This window comes from Cucumis melo, chromosome 8 (genome assembly GCF_025177605.1).
Source record: "Cucumis melo cultivar AY chromosome 8, USDA_Cmelo_AY_1.0, whole genome shotgun sequence".
NCBI classification, from domain to species: domain Eukaryota; kingdom Viridiplantae; phylum Streptophyta; class Magnoliopsida; order Cucurbitales; family Cucurbitaceae; genus Cucumis; species Cucumis melo.
The window spans coordinates 31103159-31127557 of record NC_066864.1 but is presented as its reverse complement, the minus strand read 5'-3'; the positions used below and the strand labels follow the sequence as shown (position 1 = coordinate 31127557).

General features: G+C 36.4%; 2 protein-coding genes across 7 annotated transcripts; both read right to left on the bottom strand.

Moving 5' to 3' along the window:
• On the bottom strand, positions 1-13886 carry LOC103490242 (pectin acetylesterase 5). 4 transcript variants are annotated; one of them, XR_007823280.1, is made up of 15 exons: positions 13737-13886; positions 13511-13575; positions 11968-12220; positions 11810-11892; positions 11591-11720; positions 10421-10500; positions 10043-10132; positions 9792-9916; positions 9384-9444; positions 3103-3156; positions 2815-2892; positions 2625-2730; positions 1733-1878; positions 1096-1332; positions 1-623 (listed from the first exon to the last, which is right to left on the bottom strand). XR_007823280.1 is itself a non-coding variant. In XM_051089275.1 (14 exons), exons 1-14 carry the CDS (start codon positions 13744-13746, stop codon positions 1219-1221), a joined length of 1395 nt encoding a protein of 464 aa, XP_050945232.1. In that variant the 5' UTR covers positions 13747-13886; the 3' UTR covers positions 680-1218. The 4 variants fall into 4 exon arrangements, 2 of the variants coding, with proteins under 2 accessions (XP_050945232.1, XP_050945233.1); XR_007823279.1 differs by lacking the exon at positions 1-623 and adding an exon at positions 680-870; XM_051089275.1 differs by lacking the exon at positions 1-623 and having other exon boundaries at positions 680-1332.
• LOC103490227 (dol-P-Glc:Glc(2)Man(9)GlcNAc(2)-PP-Dol alpha-1,2-glucosyltransferase) lies at positions 13651-22806 on the bottom strand. Of its 3 annotated transcripts, XM_051089274.1 has the most exons (9): positions 22687-22806; positions 22412-22554; positions 22205-22293; positions 21545-21878; positions 20857-21130; positions 20504-20641; positions 20167-20371; positions 14382-14524; positions 13651-14021 (listed from the first exon to the last, which is right to left on the bottom strand). In XM_051089274.1, exons 2-9 carry the CDS (start codon positions 22499-22501, stop codon positions 13762-13764), a joined length of 1533 nt encoding a protein of 510 aa, XP_050945231.1. In that variant the 5' UTR covers positions 22502-22554; positions 22687-22806; the 3' UTR covers positions 13651-13761. The 3 variants fall into 3 exon arrangements, with proteins under 3 accessions (XP_050945231.1, XP_008447877.2, XP_008447885.2); XM_008449655.3 differs by having other exon boundaries at positions 22412-22797; XM_008449663.3 differs by having other exon boundaries at positions 20326-20371; positions 22412-22797.
• Positions 22807-24399: the final 1593 nt, after the last annotated feature.

The following is a 24399-nucleotide window of genomic DNA, read 5'->3' as shown; positions in this document are numbered from 1 at the left end:
CAGAACATAATGTTGGAGCTGGATTGGCTGATTAAAAATGGGATATAAACTTAAAACATCCATTCACTTTTTCCCCACCCCACCACACATTCCATCCAATATTGGAGAAGGCTCCTGAGAAGTTCGAAACTTCTTAGTCAGTTCTATTCAAGGCCTTGAAGTTCTACTGTTAAATTCAAAAGGGAATACATGATTATTTTCTATGACGTTGGAAGTGATATGAGCCTACATAGTGAGGGGGAATGAAAAAGTTTGAAGAGCAATATCTTCTGAACTACGAGAGAACTAAGGAAAACTAGATCGTCACTAAAAAGCTATCATAATTTCCAGTTTTTACTGGAGATGATCCAGTTCAAATAGGTTTGTGATCCGAAAATTCCAGTCAATATTTAGAGGAAAGTTGACGCCAGCTCAATTTGTCAACAAGACTCGTCCCCCTTCAACAGGGACAGAATGGGAGGAGAACATCAGATCTTGTATGAAACTTGTCTATGATGGTGTCTGTTACTATCATAAATACATGGAAAGGAGGACCAGCACCTCTCTTTTGACTTTTACCACCGATGGATATTGATCATGTAGGTGGGTTTCCAATTTGAATTCCACCAAAAGGAAATAAGCGACTGAAAAAAAAAGCCCGAGCCATAATATAAAATAAAGGATAGTGGATGCAAATTCGTTTTCAAAATAATCAGCATTCAAAACCCACTTGCACATTTATGGCTGACTCGGAGCACGTAAGAATCTAATAACATCAAGGGCTACAAAGAATGATAATACAGGTCTAGTTATCAAGTTACAATATTCATATTTGGTGGGGCGACAAAACTTTAAGATAATGTACAAAACGTGGAGGGAAAAGCCCATCAACTGAAAAAGCAAAAAAATAAAAAATAAAAAAAGACGCCTGTAATCTAAAGATTCTAAAACAAATAAAAAAAAAAATCCTTATCGGAAGTGATCAATGATCTATAGAAAAGGTAAGGACGAAGTAAGCATAAGGCCTCCAGAGAAACCAAGAGTCCTATGCTAATTTTAGCTTTTAGGAGCAAACTAAAATAAAATCTTCTCCTAGAAAATGATCGTGTATAATACCTCTGTTTCTGTTTCTGGAGACCAGCTTTTGGACAAGGACAAAGATGTCTATCCGCTAGAACCTTAAGACATCGCAGATGAATGGCAACAGAGAACGCTGAAGCAGTTACTAATTCCAATATGCTAACCTCGGCTAAAATCCATATGAATGCAGGTAGGATTGCATGGAAAAGGGCAGTCAATTAGCTTCACTGAATTCCGTTTGAAGTACCAATCACCCACGGCCTCTGCTATAGTCTGCTCTTAAGCAATACCACAATTAGTTTATGCAGAAAGAGAGATTTACCTGTTAAGTAGTATTATGAAAATTACATATTCTGATATGCGCCACGACAAACATTTCATCAGTGAGCTCTTGATAATAATAAACGTTTGTGGAAAAGATCAAATCTCTGTAATTCCTTTACTAAGATTGCTTACATTTAAAATAGTTTTAGTAGTTTGGTCCATGGGCAGGGGATAAGCATATGAAGTAAAGAACGATTTAACAAAAGGATGGAGACAGCTTAAGAACCATATTCAAACGGAATCAGCAAGCACACAAACATAAATATATAGTGAGAAGAACAATTCTAATATGCAAACAGAAACTTCAAATTCCCTTAGTTTTACATTTTAAAATATGAACTTTCCTTACCCTCTTATTTATCCTTGGAGAATTGGGGGAGTGCCATGTCTCAGACATCCATGTTTGGCAATGGACGAAGCAAGAATTTACAAAAAGTCCTCCTTCCTTGTTGTGCTTGAAGTCATCCAGTGCCTTCAGCAAAGAGTTCCGGAACCCTTGCAGAAACAAAAATACAAATGGACAAGATCAAGAACAATATTGTTTTTTATCACAGCTTCACCAGATAATTAAAAAAGGAAATCAAGAACATACGTGCCAGAATTACATTTTCCAATAAGAGCAGTCAGAAACAACAAAATATAAATATTTTATAATTAAACTTACAAGGGTTTTTCCTCAACGGGTGCATCTTATACCCTCACAAGAAAATCATATCTAAAGATAGAATTATGGAAAACAAACTAAATTAACAGGTCTTATTTTTTGGATTATGCATGAAGATAACTCAGAGCTTGTGAATAGTTTCCATGTGATTATAGATATGTAAATGCTAGTTTCTTTTCTTTCTTTTTCTTTTTGGATATCCGGAAGTGTGTCTTGGTCAGCTTGTGTGCATAACATTATTACCGTGAGTTGCCTTCCAGCCCTTACCCTACCATATTAGGTTGTCAAGTAACCTTCAATATTAAATCTTCAATAGGTGTTACCACAGCTTCAACTCATTTCCTCCTTTTCTTTTATTATTTATATATGTCCCTTGTTGACCCCCTACGCCAACCTATGGAGGTTTCTAAATACAAGTTTCAGACCAACTCTTATTTACACAATGATTCCATATCAGGACATGGTAGCACAAAAATGTATTTGTTATCAAAGATTACTGAAATTCTACTTATTACTTGAAGGGGATACCAAAACATAGAGCAACAGACTTGTAGGGATGAAAAATATGTACATATACCTTGAAGAATTCCAAGCTCAGCATGATCACATTTATGAATATTAAGCCTACATTTCTGCCAAGAGCCAGTACGAGCTAATGTGTTTGGCACCAAGACATTTTGTATCTAATAGTTAGGCAATTGGTATCAGAAATTATATACAGCAAAATTAAATATAGAGTTGAGATGGGCATTGTAAGAAACAATTACCTGCCAAAAATCATAAGCTGGGTTGACAATAAACAACGGGGTGCTTATATGTTTGATAATTTCTTGAGGAAAGAGACACTGTCATTCCAACTCAAAACAAATGATTGTGGCTGGAGGCTAAAATTATATATTAAGAAATCAAAACTTCAATTTCATTACTACTAGAATCAATAGACAATAATCTTGTATCTGGTAACTTAAATCCGATGGTCTAACAGTGAACCATGATTAGTTGAGAATTTTGTGATCCCATAAAAGGTTTCACACACAGGAAAAGGATAATCCTACCTTAGATGGCTCGTCTGTAGCTGTACAATCCTTGGGTAAACTTTTACCAGTCCTCTGAAGTCACAATTACAGACAAAGAGTCAAACATCACAAGTATGCAGAGTTTCTTCAAATTTATTATTTATTTGAGTAGAGAATAAATGCATATTCATGTTAGATCAACAACCTATGATCTAAGACAGGAGATTACGAAAAGTAGTCCTTCATTCCTTTTAAATATCTTAATTTTGAAACAATATTTCCAAGTGTATTTGTAGCTTATTGTTAGAAATAGTGGGCTTGGCTCATGTTGAAAGTCCAAGGGTAGTTGAGATTTACTTTGCCTCAATTCTTTATTATTTTAATTAGGCTTGTGTTGCCTATAAATATTTTCTCCTTTGTACCTTTATTATCATAAGAAAATAATAAGAAATATCAATATCGTGATTTTTCTCCCTGTACTAGGGTTTCCACATGAATTTGTGTTTGTTCTACATCTCTACTTTCAATATGGTATCAGAGAAGGATATCCCTAGACAATCAAACACTCAATGGAACCCTAGCAAAAGGGACAACTGTCGACATCAGTGTAGTCGTCACTGCCGCAATTGATGCCCGGATCAGCACTGTCGTGGATGAGTGGTTCCGGAATCTTCAAAACCCACTGGCCAGCCTTCTTGCCCAGCTGCAACCGTCCGGCAACCAGCAGCCTTCAGCCGCACAGGTCCCTCATGCGCCGGCAGTCCGGATTCCCTCATATGCGCCGCCTGGCCCTCATGCACTGTCGCCCGCGTGATGTAAGAAGGCTAAGTGTTAATTGGGTAATTAGGTAATTAACCTAGAATATTACCTAATTACCCAATTAACCTTAACATTCTTACATCATTAAGCTCTGATACCAAATTGATGTAGCCTAAGTAACCTCAAAGAGAAATCCTCCAAGAACCAAGATTGTGGATCTTTTATTAGAATGAATAATATGTTTCATACAAGGGGAGAAAACTCCTATTTATAAAGTTCTATTACTATTGGGGGTAAAAAGGGAATTAACCTAGAATATTACCTAATTACTCAATTAACCCTTAGCCTTCCTATATCACCGCGCCTACACTTCACTGTATGCATTGCCACATGCTGGTGTGATTGCAGTGCCTCCTACTGGGTTAGCCATAAATCATAGTGGCTACCTTGAGGTTGGAAAATCCAGCCCATTTGACCTTTGAGGTAGGTGAGTCCTCGGTGTAGTCAAAGGCCTATGAGCAGGGTCCGTCTCCCAGTATTGCTCAACATCAGCCGAACATGCTACAACAACAAATAGAAGAAGGTGAGGCAACGCTAAGGGCTCCGTCCAAAAACTGTTCGACCTCACCGGTGTATTGTGAAAACCTAGTAACCTCGCTCCCTGCTTTGTCCTCTTCTTATGTGTCTAATCCAGTGGCACAATCTAAAGGATGTTTTCTAGGGGAGAAATTGAATGGTCAAAACTATTTTTCGTAGTCCTAGTCTATTAAAATGATCCTTGAAAGGCGCCACAAGTTTGGTTTCTTAACAGGGGAGACACCGAGTCCTGGAGACCCTCAGGAACGATACTGGAAAGGGTAGGACTCTCTTATTCGGTCCACATTGATTGACAATATGGAACCACAGATCGACAAGCTCTTAGTGTATGCTGCAACCGCTTAGGACATTTGGGATACGACTCAACAATTGTATTCCAAGGATCAAAATGCTTCTCATTTATACACTCTACAAAAACAAGTCCATGAATGCAGACAGGAGACAATGGATGCGACATCCTTCTTTAACAGGTTTTCCCTTATCTGGTAGGAAATGGACCTATGCAGAGAAATTGTCTGGAATTGTCACAGTGATGGCATGCAATATTCTAGGATCGAGGAGGTTAATAGGATATATGTTTTTTTAGTAGGTCTCAACCCTAAGTTCGATATTGTTCGTGGACGTATACTGAGCCAAAGATCTATACCCTCCCTGATAGAGTTTTGTTCTAAGGTTCGCCTTGAGGAAAGATCATACCAGGGCTATGAGTAGCTTGACAAACCCCGCTATTGATTCTGTTGCCTTCAGTGCGAGGTCCCCTAGTCATGACAGTGAGAAGCACAGTGGAAAACCAATCCCTGCCTATGAACACTACAAGAAACAGTGGCATACCAAGGAGCAGTGCTGGAAATTGCATGGTTGTCCCCCAGGAGGTAAAAAAACACCCTTTCAACGACAAGTGTAACACAGGGCGAGCTTATGTGAGTGAGTCTACTAGTCCTTCTCAGCTACCAGGGGATCCCGGTTCGATTACACTAGAAGCTATTACCCAGTCAAGTATACCTCAGTCCTTCAGTCTTATTAGTGTTGATGGGAAGAATCACTAAATTCTGGACTCTGGCACCACTGATCATTTGACAGGATCCTCAAAACATTTTGTGTCCTATATTTTGTGCGCTGGTAATGAGAAGATATGGATAGTAGATGGTTCCTTGGCTCCCATTGCCAAGAAGGGACTGATTTTTACTTTTGAAGGATTGATTTTACATAATGTGTTGCATGTGCCCCAAATTTCCTATAATCTACTGTCTAAAAGCAAGCTTACTTGTGAATTAAACTGAAAAAGGATATCCTTACCTGATTTTGTTCCGTTTCAGGACTTGAGCTCAGAGAATATGATTGGCCCTGCTCGACACAATAGGGGACTCTACTTGCTTGATGATGACATTGCCTACGGCTAAGAATAAGTTATCTTTTTAGTTCTTAAAGCAATTCAAAGAACTTTTAGTCCTGGCCTCTCTTTCAAAAATCTTATGGTTTCTTATTGTTTTCAGGAGCAGTTCTCATTCTCTTTTCAGTATTGCCTATTGTTGGATGTCATAAGTAGGACAAGGATCTCTTTCCATGAGTCTAAGTCATTGGTCTCACTTAGTTGAAATCATAGGCTCTCTCTTTTTGTAGGTTTAAAAAGGTAAGAGAAAACTTCTTAAGCGAGTATGGTCCGAAAGTCAATGGAAAGATAAGTTGTTCACAACATCCTGCTTTTTCCGTTCATTCCTTTTAGTTGATGGACTGAGACTTATCCCCCAACTGTCAATATATGAAATACTTATTTCCTCATCTTTTTTTCTAAAGTTAATATTTCTACCATGTTTTATGATGTACTCGGGCTAAACAGCATCGAGTCTCCTTTCACTCACAACCATATAAGCCAACACAACCTTTCACTCTTGTTCAGAGTGATGTTTGGGGACCGTCCAAGGTCACTACCTCCTATGGCAAACGATGGGTTGTTACCTTCATTGATGACCATACCTGCCTCACTTGGGTTTTCCTCATCTCAGACAAATCTGAAGTCACATCCACATTTCGAAACTTTTATCACATCATAAAAACGCAATTCAATGTAAAGATTGCAATCCTATATAGTGATAATGATCGCAAGTTTCAAAACCACACCCTTAACGAGTTTTTGTCCTCTAAGGGAGTTGTCCACCAGAGTTCTTGTGCTTACACCCCTCAACAAAATGGGGTTGCTGAGAGAAAGAGCCGTCACCTTTTGGAAGTTTCCCGTTCACTTATGTTGTCTACTTCCCTTCCTTCCTATCTAGGAGACGATGTTGTTCTCATTGCAGCCCATCTCATCTCATCAACCAAATGTCTTCCTGTATCCTATCTAGGGGTCTTCTATTGTTCAATCGGTTCAAGTCCAGAATTATGAACCTTTGTGAGATCAAGGTATGATTGATTCCATTGATTCACATATTAATAACTGTTGGTGATATATAATTAATTTTCCTTCAACCACAAGCTTAAGCTTTTGGGTGAATTGGTGGTTTCATAATAACATAATGAGTGAGAATGACAGTCTCGAGATGAATTCCACTAACGCACATACCGACACTAAGGTGGGTGGGAATGACAAGTTTGCAAATAACGGTTTGAAACAACTGTCCCTGAAGATATGGTTGAGAAGGGTAGTGTTGATGAGGTCATTACAGATAGAGAGGTCAGAGTTGATGAGAATGAGGTTGTTGCAGAATCTACTGAAAACGAAACCTAGCAAGATCATTTAGGAAACATCAAGTAAGTATGATCCTTCTCTGGATCTTCCTATTGCGTTGAGGAAAGGTACCAGGTCTTGTACAAAGAATCCCGTTTCTAACTATGTTTCGTAAGAGAACCTCCCACCCAGTTCAGAGCCTTCACTGTCAATCTTGACTCTACTACGATACCCAAGAATATCCACCTTGCCTTAGAATGCCCTAAGTGGAAGACTGCTATCATGGAAGAAATGAGAGCCTTGGAAAAGAACAAGACCTGAGATCTCTGCACACTCCCCAAGGGACACAAGACTGTGAGATGCAAATGGAGGCAGTTAACAAAATTCTGAAGTATTTAAAAATAATAGACCCAGTTATTTTAATTAGGCTGGTGTTGCCCACGAATATTTTCCCCTTTGTACCTTTATTATCATAAGGAAACAATAAGAAATATCGGCATCGTGGTTTTTCTCCCTGTACTAGAGTTTCCATTTAAATTTGTGTTTGTTCTACATCTCTACTTTCAATAGTTATATTTTTTTATATATTCCTGTGACTAACAAACTTCCATTTGAGATAAATAAAAGATAATAAGCAAGCTGGATTCTTTTAATTATAAATCTGAATCTATTCAGTTATTTTTTTTATAATTAAGTTCTTATATCATGCTCCTAAATGAGATGAATTTTACTATATGATTAAGTTTCTAAACCAGTTATCTACTGAATAATATTAATTTGATGTATTTGATTCAGCTAATGTGTTCGAGCATGAAAATCAATCATTTTATTTCACCGTTGAACTTCGTACTATAAATATTATAATACATGCCTAAATATCACACAAGGTAACTTTTTTTAACTTAAGAGTATTATGCATTTACATGATCTATGTGTCTAGATACGTTTACCTACGAGAGAGGGCAATCACACTTAACTAAATTTATAATTAACTTAACAAATTTAAGCTTAAAAATTATAAATCTTTAGGATTAACAATTTAATTAATGATATCAACCAATGTTTAATCCACATTCCCTTTTATCTTCTCATTGAAGATTGGAAGAGAGTACCCTTTCTCCATTTTCTATATTCTAATTCTCAGTACTTCTAGATTTCCATATGGTGCTTTTTGGTTTCATCATTTGAAATATTATTGTTCTCTACGGAGTGGTAAAGAACATTAATGGCTGCGTGGCAAAGTGAGCCATGAACATAAGCTATTGATTTCTTTCTATGATAATAACTCATAAACATAAGCAACGCATGAACTGTTTCATCATAATCATGGACTATTTTCAGAAGTCAAATGATATTTACAAAAGATTGTTATATGATCACGACACCAGTCAACGAGTATTACCATTACCATAATATGAATAGCAAAGACGATGTAAACATCAAAAGTTCAAACAATGAAATAAAAATAATTAAGTTAGTTAAATTTCTAGATGACATATGCTTCAAGTTAGACAAGAGGTCATGCAGGTATAAACGACAAAGATGTGAATTACGCAAACTTAACGATATCCAATGGATGTTTGAGGAAACTAATCAGTAATAAGAAATAAAATTCTATTGATCAAATTCAGAATTTACCAAGTAAAAATTATATGTATTTAAATTTCAGTATGTTCTTCGTCATATCCTTAAAATAATAACTGAACTTTCAAACAAACACTACTTCTATAAAAGCAAATATCAACCAAGTAAATCTTTAAAAGAGAAACTCAATTGTGTATCTCGCATTATTAGCCTATCATATTAAACAAATTGCTACGACTCCAGTAAATTCAGAGACACCAATTTACCTTGTATTGGAGGTTGCAGGTTTGTAGCTAACTCTAACTAATAGAGATTATATGCATGCTGTCATCCTAACCAAGCTAAAAAACAGCAGGATTAAGCTATGGATCTGACTGGTCATGTGATATGGCCCCCAGTATATGCTGATGTAGTTCTCCTTTATCTTGGTTGGTTTGTTGATAGTTCTCTTTGGATTTAATTAGTATTAGATACTAGGTACCAACTGCAACTGTTATTAGACAGACCGCTCGTATACCTTCTGCCTCTTACCATTTAGGTACCTTACTTGAAGACTTGAGAAAAAATTCAGGGGGGAAAAAAACTCACCCGTTGTCTATAAACAATAAAATAAAAGTACCCCAAATAAATCTACAAGGTTCTTTCCAAAGAAAACAAGGTTCTGTACCATCCAATCACTAAATGTATAAATCAGAACAAATGAGGAGCAGAGTACAACCTGAAGGTTGAAAACATGGTGATAGAAAGATCTCATTGTATGATTTCCCGAAACATCTTTCCTGAAATGGAGGAGAGAAAATAGATCCCAATTGGGACAACCTTTTTCAATAAAAGCAATGACATAGAAAGAAACAGTAGTTTCAAAATTGAGCTAGCCCCTAAGCATCACAGAAGAATCATCTCGGGTTTTGTCCTATAACAATTAAATATCAAGAAATACTCCCAGACATTCTAAAAAGGTGTGTTTCTCCCAACATAGCACATTAAAGAGAAGATGCTCATATGACCCCAAAAGTAGTTTGTATCAGACTGGAAAATGTGTTCCTAAAGACTAGTGCTGAATATATTAGAAGAATACAAGATTATTTATGTGCAGAATAGTAGGTTCAGCAAATGGAAATCATACTCATCAAGGAAAAATCCAGCATCGGCTAGACACTTGACAGTTGCATCCTTCGGTAAAAGCTCTCTGAAGTCATCACAATGAATAAGGGTAGCCAAGCCCCCAGCAGAGCACCCTGAAAGAAGAGCCTGGAGCGGATAGAAGTTGAACACAAAGGGCACAATTTAAGATGTGGAGAAAATATCTCATTAACTAAATGATTCTGGATGTAGATCTCAGAAGAAGATTCATGACCTTCATTACCACATGCCCACCTGTCTTGCCTTGGACAAGCCAACAGATAAGAGTTCATCCATAAGAGCTTCCCAGATGAGCTGGCCTCTGAAATGAAGTATACTTCCATTCTATTGCAAGGACAAACATAAATATAGTTATTGAATCCACACAATAAAATTACCAGGTTGAAGTTTCAAAAAGATAAGAGGCCATATGATTGAGAGAAACACAGGAGACCTATAGAAAACTGGTTGTAGTATTTAGAAATGAACAAATTTTGGCTCCTGACCTTGCTATTTAGATATATTTTTAATGAATCGAAGAAACTACAACTTATTAGGGCAACTTTAGACCATTGCAAATTTTGTATGCTTAATAAAAGAAATGACCAGGTACCGTACTTGAATATGTTGTACCTTTGTTTCACCCACAGGATGGCCTGCAAACGATGCTCCATCACAGTAACGTATCTTGATTTTGTTCCAATTATAGAAATCTGAAGAGTGCTTGAACCAAACTAAAAATTAGGACTATGTAATCAAAGACCAAGTGCTAACCAGAGATTGTCACACATACAATGTATACCATTTTCATCATTAGAAGCAACTAATCTCAAAATAAAAATAAAAATGTCTTAAGGCTCTGTGTGTGCTGCGTGTTTGGGTGTGTGTGGCTTCTTTGGAGAGAAAGAAATTCTATAATACTTTCAGATATGTTAACTTTTTAGATTGTTTTGAGAACGTCTACAGTTTAGAGCCTCTAATTGGCATGCTCAAAACAAGCTCTTTTTGTGGAAAGTGGCGTCTTGACCATTTGTCCCTTAGGCTGTTTAAGCCTAGTTTGAACCTCTTCAAATGAAAGTTGAAAGTTATGACCATGTTTCTCACTAAAAAAATAAAAATAAGAGCTCTCGATAAAATTCAAGTCCATCTTAGAGAAGGAAGACAAAAAAAAGCAACCATGCAAGTATTTCAAACAATGGCCAATTATAGGAACTGAATCAAATTCAAACTTTTGTCCCTGAAATGAAATGCAAGCTTATAAACAACGTCATTCTTTTGAGTTACTCTATCTGGAGAGCAAATAAAAGAAATCTGGATTTACATCAAATGCATTAATAAGAGCACCCACTCATACTGTTGAGTTGAGACAGATATTAAGGACTTACAACTTCTTTTTTAAAGCAAATTAAGGACTCACAACTGATTTCGGTAATAAGAATCTCCCCCAATAAATAACAAATAACAGAAGGAAGAAGATTGGAATAAGATGAAATGACATACTAAAAGAAACAGCTCTTCTTTGTACTTAGATCCCACTGCCTACTATATCTGAGTAGATCTGCTACTAGTAACAATCATGGTCTATTATAAAAGATTAAGGGAAAAAGTTATGGTTTCAACATAATCAATTTTTAAGGGTATGACAATACTATACACGTATAAGAAATCTTTGTATCAATACGTTTCAACGAGGTACTGTCAGAAACAATGTTAATGTATATGGAATCAAACAAGACCAGATAAACTGATAAATGGAGAGTACTGTAGCCAACAGAAATAGCAACAGTAATAAACAAAATGTACCGGGATTTTGTGATGCATCACTACTTAAAATTCCAGAGAAATGAACACGACGCTCCATGTAATCTGATGAACCTAACGGGGTCATTTTACGCCAAGAACAGGACGAGATTGTATCACACCACCCTCCACCCTAATACTCCCAAAAAATGTAAACTCAAAGTTAACACTAGAAAGAAAACAGGGAAAGTCGGCCTCCAAATCAAGTAATTAAACAATAACCTCAATGTGAAGAACCCAGTTGCCAGAACCAGACCCGAAGCCTTTCTGAAAATGGTAACCGGGCAAACTCCCATCAAGACATACTGCAAAGATCGAAACCTAAAACTAAGTATGGAAATGAATGCAAACAGAAACATAAGAGAAACTGAACAGCTTACGAGCGCCTTTTGCTTTGGCATTTTGCAGCAAAGTGAGGTCAACCATATCGGGGTCGTTGGCGGGATTGAGATCGAAAGTGTGGTCGATGCCACTGTGTTCAGCATACCAAGAATCGGAGAAGAAGGAGAACACGAAAAAAATGAAAGCGAAACAGATTACTGCAATGGCCCAGTCTTTCTTGGACCATTTACTCCACCATAGAAGAGATCGAAACCCAGCGATCGGCATTGAAGGTCGAAAAAGCTCGATAATCTAGAATCGGAGAAGAAAATTGGATACACAATTAGAGTGTATGATTAACTAACTGAGGCAGTGGCAACGAATTTTATGATCATACACACAAAGAATCAGGTATTTTGAGTATCGACATGGTTGAACTTGGCGATTTTTTTCTAAGTAAGAAGAAACGCACGCAAGGTTGTTTTTCTTTTCTTTTTTTTTTCTTTCTCGGGAGAAATAACGCGCGCAATCTTTGTACAACGGCGAGTATGAACGAACACGGTGGCTCAAAATGGTTGTCACTCGTAACTAATTTTCTTTTTCATCCTTCGTTCAGAAAGCACTTGAGTGGAATACAAAATTCACTTGGTAGCAACTGCTACAATTTATATATATCAAAATTATATATATAGGATGAGTGGATGCATTTTAGGTGACCCATTTGAATGGTCCAATCACATAGTTGCTGCATGAAAACAATTTCAGCCATATCATATATTTACATACCCTTCCTTAAATGATATATTATTCATCCATGAATCCTACTTTATTTTTATAGGGGTGTAATTAAATTGGATCATATCGGATTTCCTTCAAACCCGATCCAATCCAAAAATGTACGGGCAATTTGCTAATGGAATCCAACCCAAAATCAGATCGGGCCAAAATTGATCGGTTCGATTTGATTTTTGGACCCCTAGTAATTTTTAAATTATAAATTGACGTGGTATAAAATATTTACTGCTAGAGAATTTCTCATACCTATGTATTACTCTTTCTTCAAATTTTAATATTGTTTATTCGAGGTTAGAAGTTTGATTTCTCATCATACACTTCAATTATTTCTCATATTAAATGAATGTCATTTTAATCGAACAGAAAAAAGAAAATAAAACTAAAACTAAAAAAAATTGAAATACTGTTTTGACCTTATAATTTTAGCTCCTATATCAAGAGTTCAAATTGAGTACTTCATACTTTTAATCAATCTTAGTTTAATATTTGTAATCTTAAACTTAATCTATCAAAGTTAATTTTATAGAAATTGGCAAAACAATAATAGCAACAATTTCCGTGAACATATTTAAAAAATTTATAAACGCAACTTTATACATTGATTTCTTTTTCTCAGAAGGAACAAAAAAATCAACAATAAACCAAGTGTAGTAGATATTAGAATTAAGATTTACTGAAAATATATGGTCCAAATTTTGACATTTACAAATCTAAAGACAAATGAAACATAACTTTTCATTACCAAAATTGATATTTTAATCAAAAACAACGAAAAGTAAAGAAGAAATTCAAAAGGAAGATGAGTACTCTGAATCTGAACCAACTGATTTCTACTAGTAAACATGTTAAGACTGTATTTCCACGACAGAATCCTGTAAAATAAATCTACAATCAATTTAGAAAGAGAGGGAGGAGAAAAATAGTAATCCCACCAATGCTCAACCAAGGAAGAAAAGGGACAAAGGCCTTGATTATGTCTATCGTTTAAACTCAGTTTCTTTATGAAATGGTAACACTACAAGTCAGTACTGACCTTCTTGCATTTTGAATGATTTAATCTACCAAATGAACCTCTGCTTTCCAGTTTCATTTTCCCAGTAAAATGGACGAAACAGGAACATGAACATTGTGAAGGCATTCAAAGCTATGTAAAGAAGTGCAACCAACGACCAATTTAGTCTACCATTCATTTGAGAATGAAGCATCAAGAAGTAAAATGGAGTTGTGAAGTATCTAAACTCGATCAAAGGAGCAGGAACAAGAACCGCAGCTGTGGCTAAGAAATAAGCCACTACCCAGATTTTTCTCTGGGATTCCCCTGCCAGAGCAAAATTTAGTCAGCAGAAAGAAGCTGGTACAATAGAGCAAATACAATACAGTTGTGTTATTCGGTTTCGGTTCTTTCTTTGTATATGAGTGAAGTTTACAATATCTTCTTGGCATCAGTGGCTTTTTTTAAATAAGAAACAATCTCAATGATACACGAAATAAAGGAGAGTGAACTCCAACACCTATTGCTGCATTACAAAAGAACTCTCCAATTGGAGATCTATATAAACTGGGGCTATAATGAATAAAAATGTGCTGAAATTTACACCAAACAAAAACAGTACATAATATCCTATCCATAAATCAGCAATTTTCATGGCATTAGTAGATGACTAGATAAGCCACTCACCTAGTATCTTGATGATGGAAAACCACGAACAAATATATGCTGGAATGAGAAGGTACTTCGATGACCAATGCACGTTGATAACTTTACGCCAGAGGTAGAAGGGGTAATGCCGATTGTCAGCTAGAAGATAGAGGTGAGCTATGCTGCAACAGACCAAATAATATGTGATGAATGAAAAGGAAAATGAAGCAAGCAATTGGCATTTTGTTTAGAAAAATTTCACCACCAACTCTAGTCACAAGATCTCAGCGTTTATTTTCAAGGAAAAGAAAAGGGAAACAAAAGGCACTAAAAAAGTTTAAATGGAATCTTGAAGAACAATCAAGACATTGCATGCCTGACAAGTGATAACTTATCGTTGGTCAATTCCTTAACAAAAACAAAAGGCAGTACTCCTTTTCACTTTTTATGAAGTTCACGCTGCCTCAAGGCTCCAGGCTTTGAAGACAACAGAGGGTTTTCTTATTAAGCTTATCCAAAGCTCTAAACATGGTACCACTGGGTATGTTTTACTTGGAGACCACAGGGCTTAGCCAACAAAGCCGCCCATTCAAAACCAGTATTCCTTTTATTTAATTATTGATATTCTGTTAGACCTCCTATCATACTACAATACAGCCAGAGAAACAAAGGAAAGTCACACGTGTGAATAAGCCTAGCTGTATATGCTGTAGACTGTTAGTAAGTTGGTGTGAGATTGTATAAATAGGAATTTACTTGGCAGGAAGGGTAGTTAAGTTTTGAGTGAAGAACAGATTTGGCTTGTTACTTCTTGAGAGAGAGATAGAAGAACAAGAGTGCCCTAGATATTGAATTGAGATTTTCTCAATTCAATCACATTGTATTCATTACAATATTCATCAATAAAATCAGAATTACTATTCTATCAGTTTGGGTTCTATCATTTTGGTATCAGAGCGGTAGATTTGGGGAAGAAGATCAGCGATGGTGCAAACACGAATCGAAGAAAGAATGGGAGTTTTCGATCAAGAAATCGCCAGAATTAAGAAAGAACAAGTAAGGTGCCAACAATCGAAGCAAGTCTGAGCGAAATTACAAAGAATCCGGAACTGATGTGATTGCAGACCAAAAAACAGCAGCAAGCGATATTGATGTACATGGAGACAAATGCGAAGGAATGATCAATGACGAGTGAACAATTGACAACGAAGTCGAAGGAAAACGAAGCATCTTCTTGTCACGAAATCGGAGCAAACAAAACCGAGAAGAAAGATGATAATGACGACAATACAGGGACCAAAATAAGTTCAAGAAGGTTGAAATGTCAGTCTTCAATGGCGAGGATCCTGATTCATGGCTCTTCCGTGCTAAAAGGTATTTCCAAATCCATAAGCTTACTGAATCTGAGAAGATGTTAGTGTCTACAATTAGCTTTGATGGTCTAGCATTGAACTGGTATCGATCACTGGAAGAAAAAGAAAAGTTCTTATACTGGACAAATCTAAAAGAAAGGCTGTTAGTTCGTTTTCAATCTACTAGAGAAAGATCTATTTGTGGTCGATTTCTTAGAATTCGACAAGAAACAATAGTTGAAGAATACCGAAATTTGTTTGATAAACTCATAGCTCCATTGTCAAACCTACCGGAGAGAGTAGTGGAAGAAACTTTTATGAATGGATAACTTCCACGGATAAAAGCTACGGTAGAATTCTGTCAACCAAAAGGCTTAGCAAAAATGATGCAAGTAGCTCATTTGGTTGAGAATAGGGAAATCATTAGAAGAGAGGCAAATTTGAATGGGTATGCTGGCAGGAAATACCCACAGCAACCCTCAGGGAGTGCGAAATCTAATGCAAACTATTCCACAAGTGAAAACAAAGGAAATACTACATTTTCAATGAGAACAATCACACTGAGGAGTTCTAATGCTAGAGAAGTTCACAAGGAGGGACAAATGAAACGTTTGCCCGATGCTGAGTTCCAACCAAGAAAGAAAAGGGATTGTGCTTTAAATTCAATGAAAAGTACTCTATTGATCATAAGTTTAAAATGAAGGAACAACGAGAATTAAGAATGTTTGTTGTGAAAAATGAAAACGAATAGTTTGAAATAATTGAAGATGATGAAGTAGAGAGGAAGGAATTGCATATGGTGGAAATTAGAGAAGATAGTGCAACATGTGTGGAGTTATCCATAAATTTCATGGTAGGATTGAATGATCCAGGGACCATGAAGGTGAGAAGGAAGCTGCAAAATGAAGATGTGGTGATATTGATAGATTGCAGGGCTACTCATAACTTTATTTTTGAGAAGTTAGTGAAACAGCTGCAATTATCAATCAAAGAAACTCCTCATTATGGTGTGATCTTGGGTTCTGGAACAGCCATTCAAGGGAAAGGAATATGTGAAGCATTAGAAGTACAAATGAACGTGTGGATTGTGAAAGAAAATTTTTTTGCCTCTGGAACTGGGAGGAGTAGACATTATTTTGGGAATGCAATAGCTATATTCGTTGGGAGTGACAGTAGTTGATTGGAAGAACTTAACATTGACATTCTCTTGTCATGATAAGCAGATTTGTATCAAGAGAGACCCATGTCTCGCTAAATCACGGGTGAGTTTGAAGAACATGATCAAGACATCGGGAGAGCATGATCAAGGGTTTCTGGTAGAAGGTGGAGCAGTAGAATTTGGAGGATTAAGCAAAACTGAATCCTATGAAGTTGATGAAGACCGTAATACAAAAGGGTCAGTGTTAGTAGTGCTAGAGAATTATGCGGACGTTTTTGAGTGGCTTGAAAAGCTTCCTCCAAGAAGGAGCATTGAGCATCATATACATTTAAAGAAGGATACTAGTCCTATAAATGTAAGGCCCTACCGATATGCTTATCATCAAAAGGAAGAAATGGAAAAGTTAGTGGGGGAAATGCTCGCTTCAGGGGTTATAAGGCCGAGCATTAGCCCTTATTCCAATTCAGTGCTCCTTGATAATAAAAAAGATGGCAGCTGAAGGTTTTGCTTGGATTATAAGGCATTGAATAATGCTACCATCTCTGACAAGTTTCCTACACCGGTTTTTGAGGAATTGTTTGATGAATTGAGTGGAGCTTCTTATTTTCCAAAATTGACTTGAAGGCCGGCTATCACCAAATTCGAATGGCTGAAGAAGAAATAGAAAAGACTGCTTTTAGAACCCACGAAGGACATTATGAGTTCCTAGTTATGCCCTTTGGGTTAACAAATGCTCCGTCCACCTTTCAATCTTTAATGAATGCAATTTTCAAACCGCACTTGAGAAAGTTTGTTTTGGTCTTCTTTGATGACATCTTGATTTACAGCAAGAGTAATGAAGAGCATTTGAAACACATGGAAGAAGTCTTAACAGCCCTCAGGAAACATGAATTGTATGCTAATAAAAAGAAATGCAGTTTTGCCAAGTCACGGGTGGAGTATTTAGGGCATATTATATATAGAAATGGAGTCAAGGTGGATCCAAAAAAAATTAGTTCTATTGCTGAATGGCCTAAACCAACTAATGTGAGGGAGATACGTGGTTCCTTGGGTTAACAGGATATTATCGAAGGTTTGCGCACCAATATGGGCCTATAGCTGCTCCTCTAACTCAACTGCTTAAGAAGGGAAGATTTAAGTGGAGTGAGGAAGCTGAAGAAGCATTTGAGAAGCTGAAAAAAGCAATGAAGTCTCTTCCAGTTCTAGCACTGCCGAATTTTGACCAGCCATTTGAAATTGAAACGGATGCATTAGGTTATGGAATAGGGGCTGTACTAATCCAAGCCAAGCAACCAGTAGCCTATTACAGTTGTACAATGGCTATGAGAGACAGAGGGAAACCAATGTACGAAAGGGAGTTATTGGCTGTTGTTTCTGTTGTTCAAAGATGGAGGCCTTGTTGGGAACAACGTTCATTGTTAAGACTGATCAAAGGTCTTTGAAGTTCTTACTGGAAAATAAAGCAGCAGATGCCCTCTCAAGGATGCCACCAACTGTGCAGTTGTGCAGTTTATCAGCCCCAATTATCATTGATTTGAACACCATTAAAGAGGAAGTGGAAAAAGATGCAAAACTCCAAAAGATAATGGCAGAAATGAGTGGGCTGAGTGAACATGTTGAAGGCAAATTTTCTATTCAGAATGGTGCACTGAGGTACAAGAACCGGCTGGTAATTTCAAAAACATCTACTTTAAGTCCAGCTATTCTCCATACTTATCATGATTCAGCTTTTGGGGGTCATTCTGGATTTTTAAGAACATATAAAAGAGTGGCTAGAGAGCTTTACTAGGAAGGGATGAAGGCTGATGTTAAAAAATATTCTGAGGCATGGTATGTCAGCCTAATAAGACATTAGCTCTTTCCCCTGCTGGTTTATTGTTACCCTTGGAAATTTCTCAGCAAATTTGAAGTGATATATCAATGGATTTCGTAGATGGATTGCCAAAAGCAGGTGGTTTTGAGGTGATATTTGTAGTGGTGGACCGCTTGCATAAGTATGGGCATTTCCTATCACCAAAACATCCGGATACAGCTAAAACCGTGGCAGAATTGTTTGTGAAAGAAATTGTGAGGCTTCACGGTTTCCCTACCTCCATTGTCTCAGATAGAGACAATGTGTTCCTCAATAATTTTTGGAAAGAAATGTTCAGATTGGCTGGTACGAAATTGAATAGAAGTTCGGCTTATCACCCTCAGTCAGTTGGGCAAACGGAAGTGGTGGACAGGGGAGTGGAGAATTACCTAAAACGCTTTTGTAGTGAGAGGCCGAAGGAGTGGGTGAAGTGGTTACCATGGGCTGAGTATCGGTATAATACCACTTATCAAAGAGCTTTGGAAACAATGCCTTTTGAGGCTGTATATGGCCGTCAGCCACCCTCTTTCATTTGTTATGGCAATGGTGAAACAACAAACTCAACGTTGGATGAATAACTAAAGGAAAGAGATGTGGTCTTAGGAGCTCTGCGAGAACATTTGGGTCTGGCACAAGATAAAATGAAGAAATATGCTGATCAAAAGAGAAGAGATGTAGAATATCAAGTCGGGGATTTGGTATTTTTGAAGATTAGGCCGTACAGACAACTATCTTCGAGGAGGAAAAGAAATGAGAAGATCTCACCTAAGTTTTTCGGGCCTTATAAGATCATTGAAAGGATCGGTCCAGTCGCTTAGAAACTGGAGCTGCCTGATAGCACTTCTATCCATCCTGTCTTTCAATGTACAACCTACGATTCAATACTTAAATGAGAACTATGAATGGAAGGCAAAGCCCGTAGAAATTCTTGGTTATCAGAAGAATAAAACGGGAAGTTGGGAGGTACTGCTGTGTTGGGAAGGATTGCTGAGGCATGAAGCAACTTGGGAGAATTATGAAGAAATGCAACAGCTATATCCGGACCTTCACCTTGAGGACTAGGTGAATTTGGAAAGGGGGAGTAATGTTAAACAAAGGAAAGTCACACGTGTGAATAAGCCTAGCTGTAATATGCTGTAAACTGTTTGTTAGTAAGTCAGTGTGAGATTGTATAAATAGGAATTTACTTGGCGGGAAGGGTAGTTAAGTTTTGAGTGAAGAACATATTTGGCTTGTTACTTCTTGAGAGATAGAAGAACAAGTGTGCCCTAGATATAGAATTGAGATTTGCTCAATTCAATCACGTTGTATTCATTACAATATTCATCAATAAAATCAGAATTACTATTCTATCAGATCGGGTTCTATCATAGTCTTTGGCTGAATGATCTCAGAGATTGTATCATGCAGTATGAGAAATATAATCCCTCCAATACTATGTTTCTCTGAACCCAAACTGACCTGAAATATTGGACAGAGATGAAGCCGGCAAGAAGAGCAATGAAAACTAGAAAAAAGCTAAGAGGTCTGCCTTTCCAGAATGAGTGAAATAAATCTATGACTTGACTTAGATTACAGTGCATTGGAGCCATAAGTAGAGCAGAAAAAAGACCAAAATACATTATCTGTGCAAAATGCAGAGAGACTGCATGTTCTTCCTTCGCACCTGCAATTTGAGATAGTAATAACAATAAGTTTTTTTCCTCTGATAGAAATTATAGTAAAATATCAATAAATAAACTATTTAGATAAAGGCCACTTGATGCAAACAAAATTGAGGATGTCAGATGATAATTACCAAGAACTATACTTCCATTCCAACAAACAAAAGCGACAAAGGCTATAAGCACAATCACAAAGGGGAAAAATGAAACCAAGAGCTTAAATCTCATACGCCACATGGTCAAAATCATGGCCCTAATCTCATCCAGTAAACCTGTAACAGAATTGCAAACAGAAGCGCAGGAATGATCAACAAAACTACAGAAACTTGGAGAGGCAAAGAAAAGAAAAAATGAGGTGAGTTACTGCTTAAAATACACGTTTGTAGCAACAAAACTTCAGACAACCGTTTCTGCAAATGAACCATACATAAAACAGTTTTAAACTCAAAATTTTAATGGAAACAGATTAAAAACTGTGAAATAATACCTAGTTTCTGGTTTATTGATGAGAATCTTGTGAACTGTGGAACTTGTTTACCCACATCCTTTGTACGACTAAACTTTCTCTTTCGCAAGTTTGCTTTAGAAGTTAAACTGCCTTTAGCGATCAGTGAACTACTTTCCTCCACCACTACATCATTCTCATGCATTTGTATATTATCATCGTGGAAAGTCAGAGTTGTATCAATAACCCCAGAGCATGCTACAAAAAGCATCCATATAACATTTGTTTGTCGAATGAAAACTGCAAAGATACCAAACTGTATGAAACTAAGTTATCAGAAGAGTAAAAGACGGCAGAATCAAACGGAGAAATTCCAACATAAAAATAGCAAAGTTCCATTAATGGGTTACAACAAATCACAATAAACTCCTCTCTACTCCTACTACAACAGGTGCTCTCTTGACTACTGTCACCTGCAAAACAAGGGTCCTCATCAACACAAGAAACTCACATCACCATGATTCTAGAAACCACCCAAGGAATCATAAATCAAAGAGAGGAATTATTTCATCCAACTATACATACATGAAACCTATGTACATACATTCATATAACATTTGTTCCTCTGACTTTGTTTGCACTGAATCAATTTCATACCGCAAGATAATGAATAATGAATGTGCAACAAACTTAAGAACTTATCATGGAAAAGTATTAGAAAGCTCCTCACCAATGCACTCAACCAGTAATTCTTCTTCAAGCATGCTAAGTACATAGCAAGGACGGCTGTAAGTGATGCAACATCAGTGTAATACAGAAAAGTGAAGAACCAATGGAGTGGATAAAGTGCTAAAATCACAGCATAAATCATTGCCCTTTTATCATCAAGATTTGGCCTTAGATGGGAGATTATCTCATATACAAGTACACTGCACAAAACTGCCAAAATCCCATTGATAGAACGAAGAATCTGAATGGAACAGGCAGCAGAAAACGATGGTGCTACTCGAGTAAAAACAATGCCGGGGTACAAAGAAGCAACATGTGCAAGTGAAAGATAGTACCTGCAGAAAATTTTGAGATTCCTTGTATTAAAAATTTTGTGAAAACGCATACTATCATTACCACAAAGTTCCTGTCAAAAGACCCAAGTGATGCTACCTTGATAGTAGACCAATATTTCTTATTTGTTATTTGTTAGTTTCTGGCAAGGACAATTGAGTTATTCAAAATTAAGCAAACAACAATCAAAAATTTCAATGTTCCAGGATATTGGGGGCAGCTACGACATTTTTCCTGACAAATAAATGAATAGATCGATAGCCTCATAATCCAGAATCAGAGCCAAACTTTTAGTTTAAACAATCAAAGAATAAAATTACGAACGTACAATCCAGGAGGAGTAGTAATCATGGGATCCCAACTTCTGAAGTTCCCATTGCAGTATTTCTGAGCTTGAGGCACATGAAATATCTCGTCCTTAAACATCAATGGGGATCAATATTGTAAGTTTTTCAATTGATTTTAGTACGAAATTGCAAGAATAAACAAAGTCCAAATTTTAAAAATTCGAAATGAAATTGACGAAAATACTTACCATATAAGAATCAGGAACAATGCGGTTGACGAGGATGGAGATCGGAACCACCCACAAAGTGACGATGGCGGCTACGGCAATTCTACCCATTATTTCTCAGTCCCGTTTTCAGAGTATGAGCGAGTTGAAGAAACTATATCTTCCTGAATCGAGGCAACAAAATGGATAGTATTAAGAATATGAATTTTATGCCATTGCTAAGCTAGGGTTCGCATTCATAGTCGGCTCAAGAAACAACACGCAATTGGATTATAGATAATTGGCATTTCATTTACGCGGGAAGCATTTGGCAGCTACGGGGCGATGATCCACCAATGCCCTAAAACTAAACGGCAAAACCCACCACTCCCTGTGATTCAAGGGAAAGAAAATGCACTCAAAAGAAATAGTTGTAAATGGTATGCGAAATAAAAATTCTTTATTATATTTGCAATTTTTCTAAAACGTTGTTTTGTACTTCGCTATTATTCCTGAATTCCTATATGATATAATTATAAAAAAAAAAATGAAAACAAGATAACTAGTTTTGAAATATGGTGATTCGAACACATAATCATTAGGGGTGAGGATTGGTTCGTTGAAGTAGGTTTTTTGACAAAACTGTCACCACGACAACTTTAATAAATGTTTAAATCGACCCTTACTATAGAGACAAATCACCATTTTATGATCAATCAGTGGTTTAAGTCAGTTTAAGTCTTTGAAAAAAAAATTAAAATGTTGTTGGTTTTAATTTTTCCCTAACTAACATCGATTGAATCCGTCCTCAATTTTGATCGATCAAATTTGTTGGTTTTGATCGATCGACTCAATTTTTCTATCTATTATGTTCACCTCTAACAATCATAGTGATCAAGTATTGTGAAAATGTTTGTTTGGTCTTTATATTTTGAAAATGTGACCATCTTTGTCCTTTCATTTGCATTTTTAAAGCACGAGGATGGTCAATTTAGGGATATTCAATTACCATAGTGAATTAAGATCGAGAGTAAAAGAATCTTTAAAAGTAAGCAGACAATATGAAATTTTAAAAGTAAAAAAAGTAAAAAATATTGAGACTAAAAAATAGTATTAAGACCTAAGATTAAAATAGTCATTTTAAAAAATAGAATATTGACAAATGTAGCAAAATCATCAAACTTTCTTCAGATTATTTAAAATTTTTTACTATATTTTGTAAATTTTTTTAATTTTTTTTTGCTATGGATGACAATTTCCTTTCAAAACTTCATGTATACTCTTTTGTAATTAATATATATATAAATAATTCTAACGATTTCTACCAACTAGTTGACTTGAAAATTTTATTTCATTTGACAAATGAAATAAATGCGACTTGTATCGTCTCTTTAGTATTTGTGGCATTATAACTGCGTAGGAATAAGCATCAACTGTCCATTTTACTAAGATTAGGAATTTGTTCACGAAGGATGTATAACTAACAAGAAAGTATTCGAAGAACGTATTGTTTGATCAATCTCTTCATACAATGTAGGTATTTATATACATTGAAAGAGAACATATATGGCAAAAATATAGTCAAATCAATTTTATAATTAAGGCATAATCTAAGGACATCAAGGAGGTGATCATGGAGAAAATATAGTAATTGAGAATGATGTTGGAATATTTTTTGACATCCTCCCTCGAAATGAAGATTGTAGAGAAGCCAAAAGTTTTGCCCTAAAGATGTAAGAAGGTTCGAGGGGACAATAGCTTCACAAGGATATTATGCAAGTTGATATTTAGGAGAAATGAAAAAACAGGATTACTAGTCAGAGATATATATTCCTAAAACATTATCACATCATAAATAAACGAAAAAACAGGATTAATGTATATTTCTAAAACATTATCACACCATAAAATTGGAGAAGTATGTGGTAGAACATGAAGAACACAAAAGAACTAGCCGTCGTATCCAATAAAAATCTACCATGGTTGTGATCAAATGTCCATGTTAAACTTAGGAATTTGTACATGGAGGA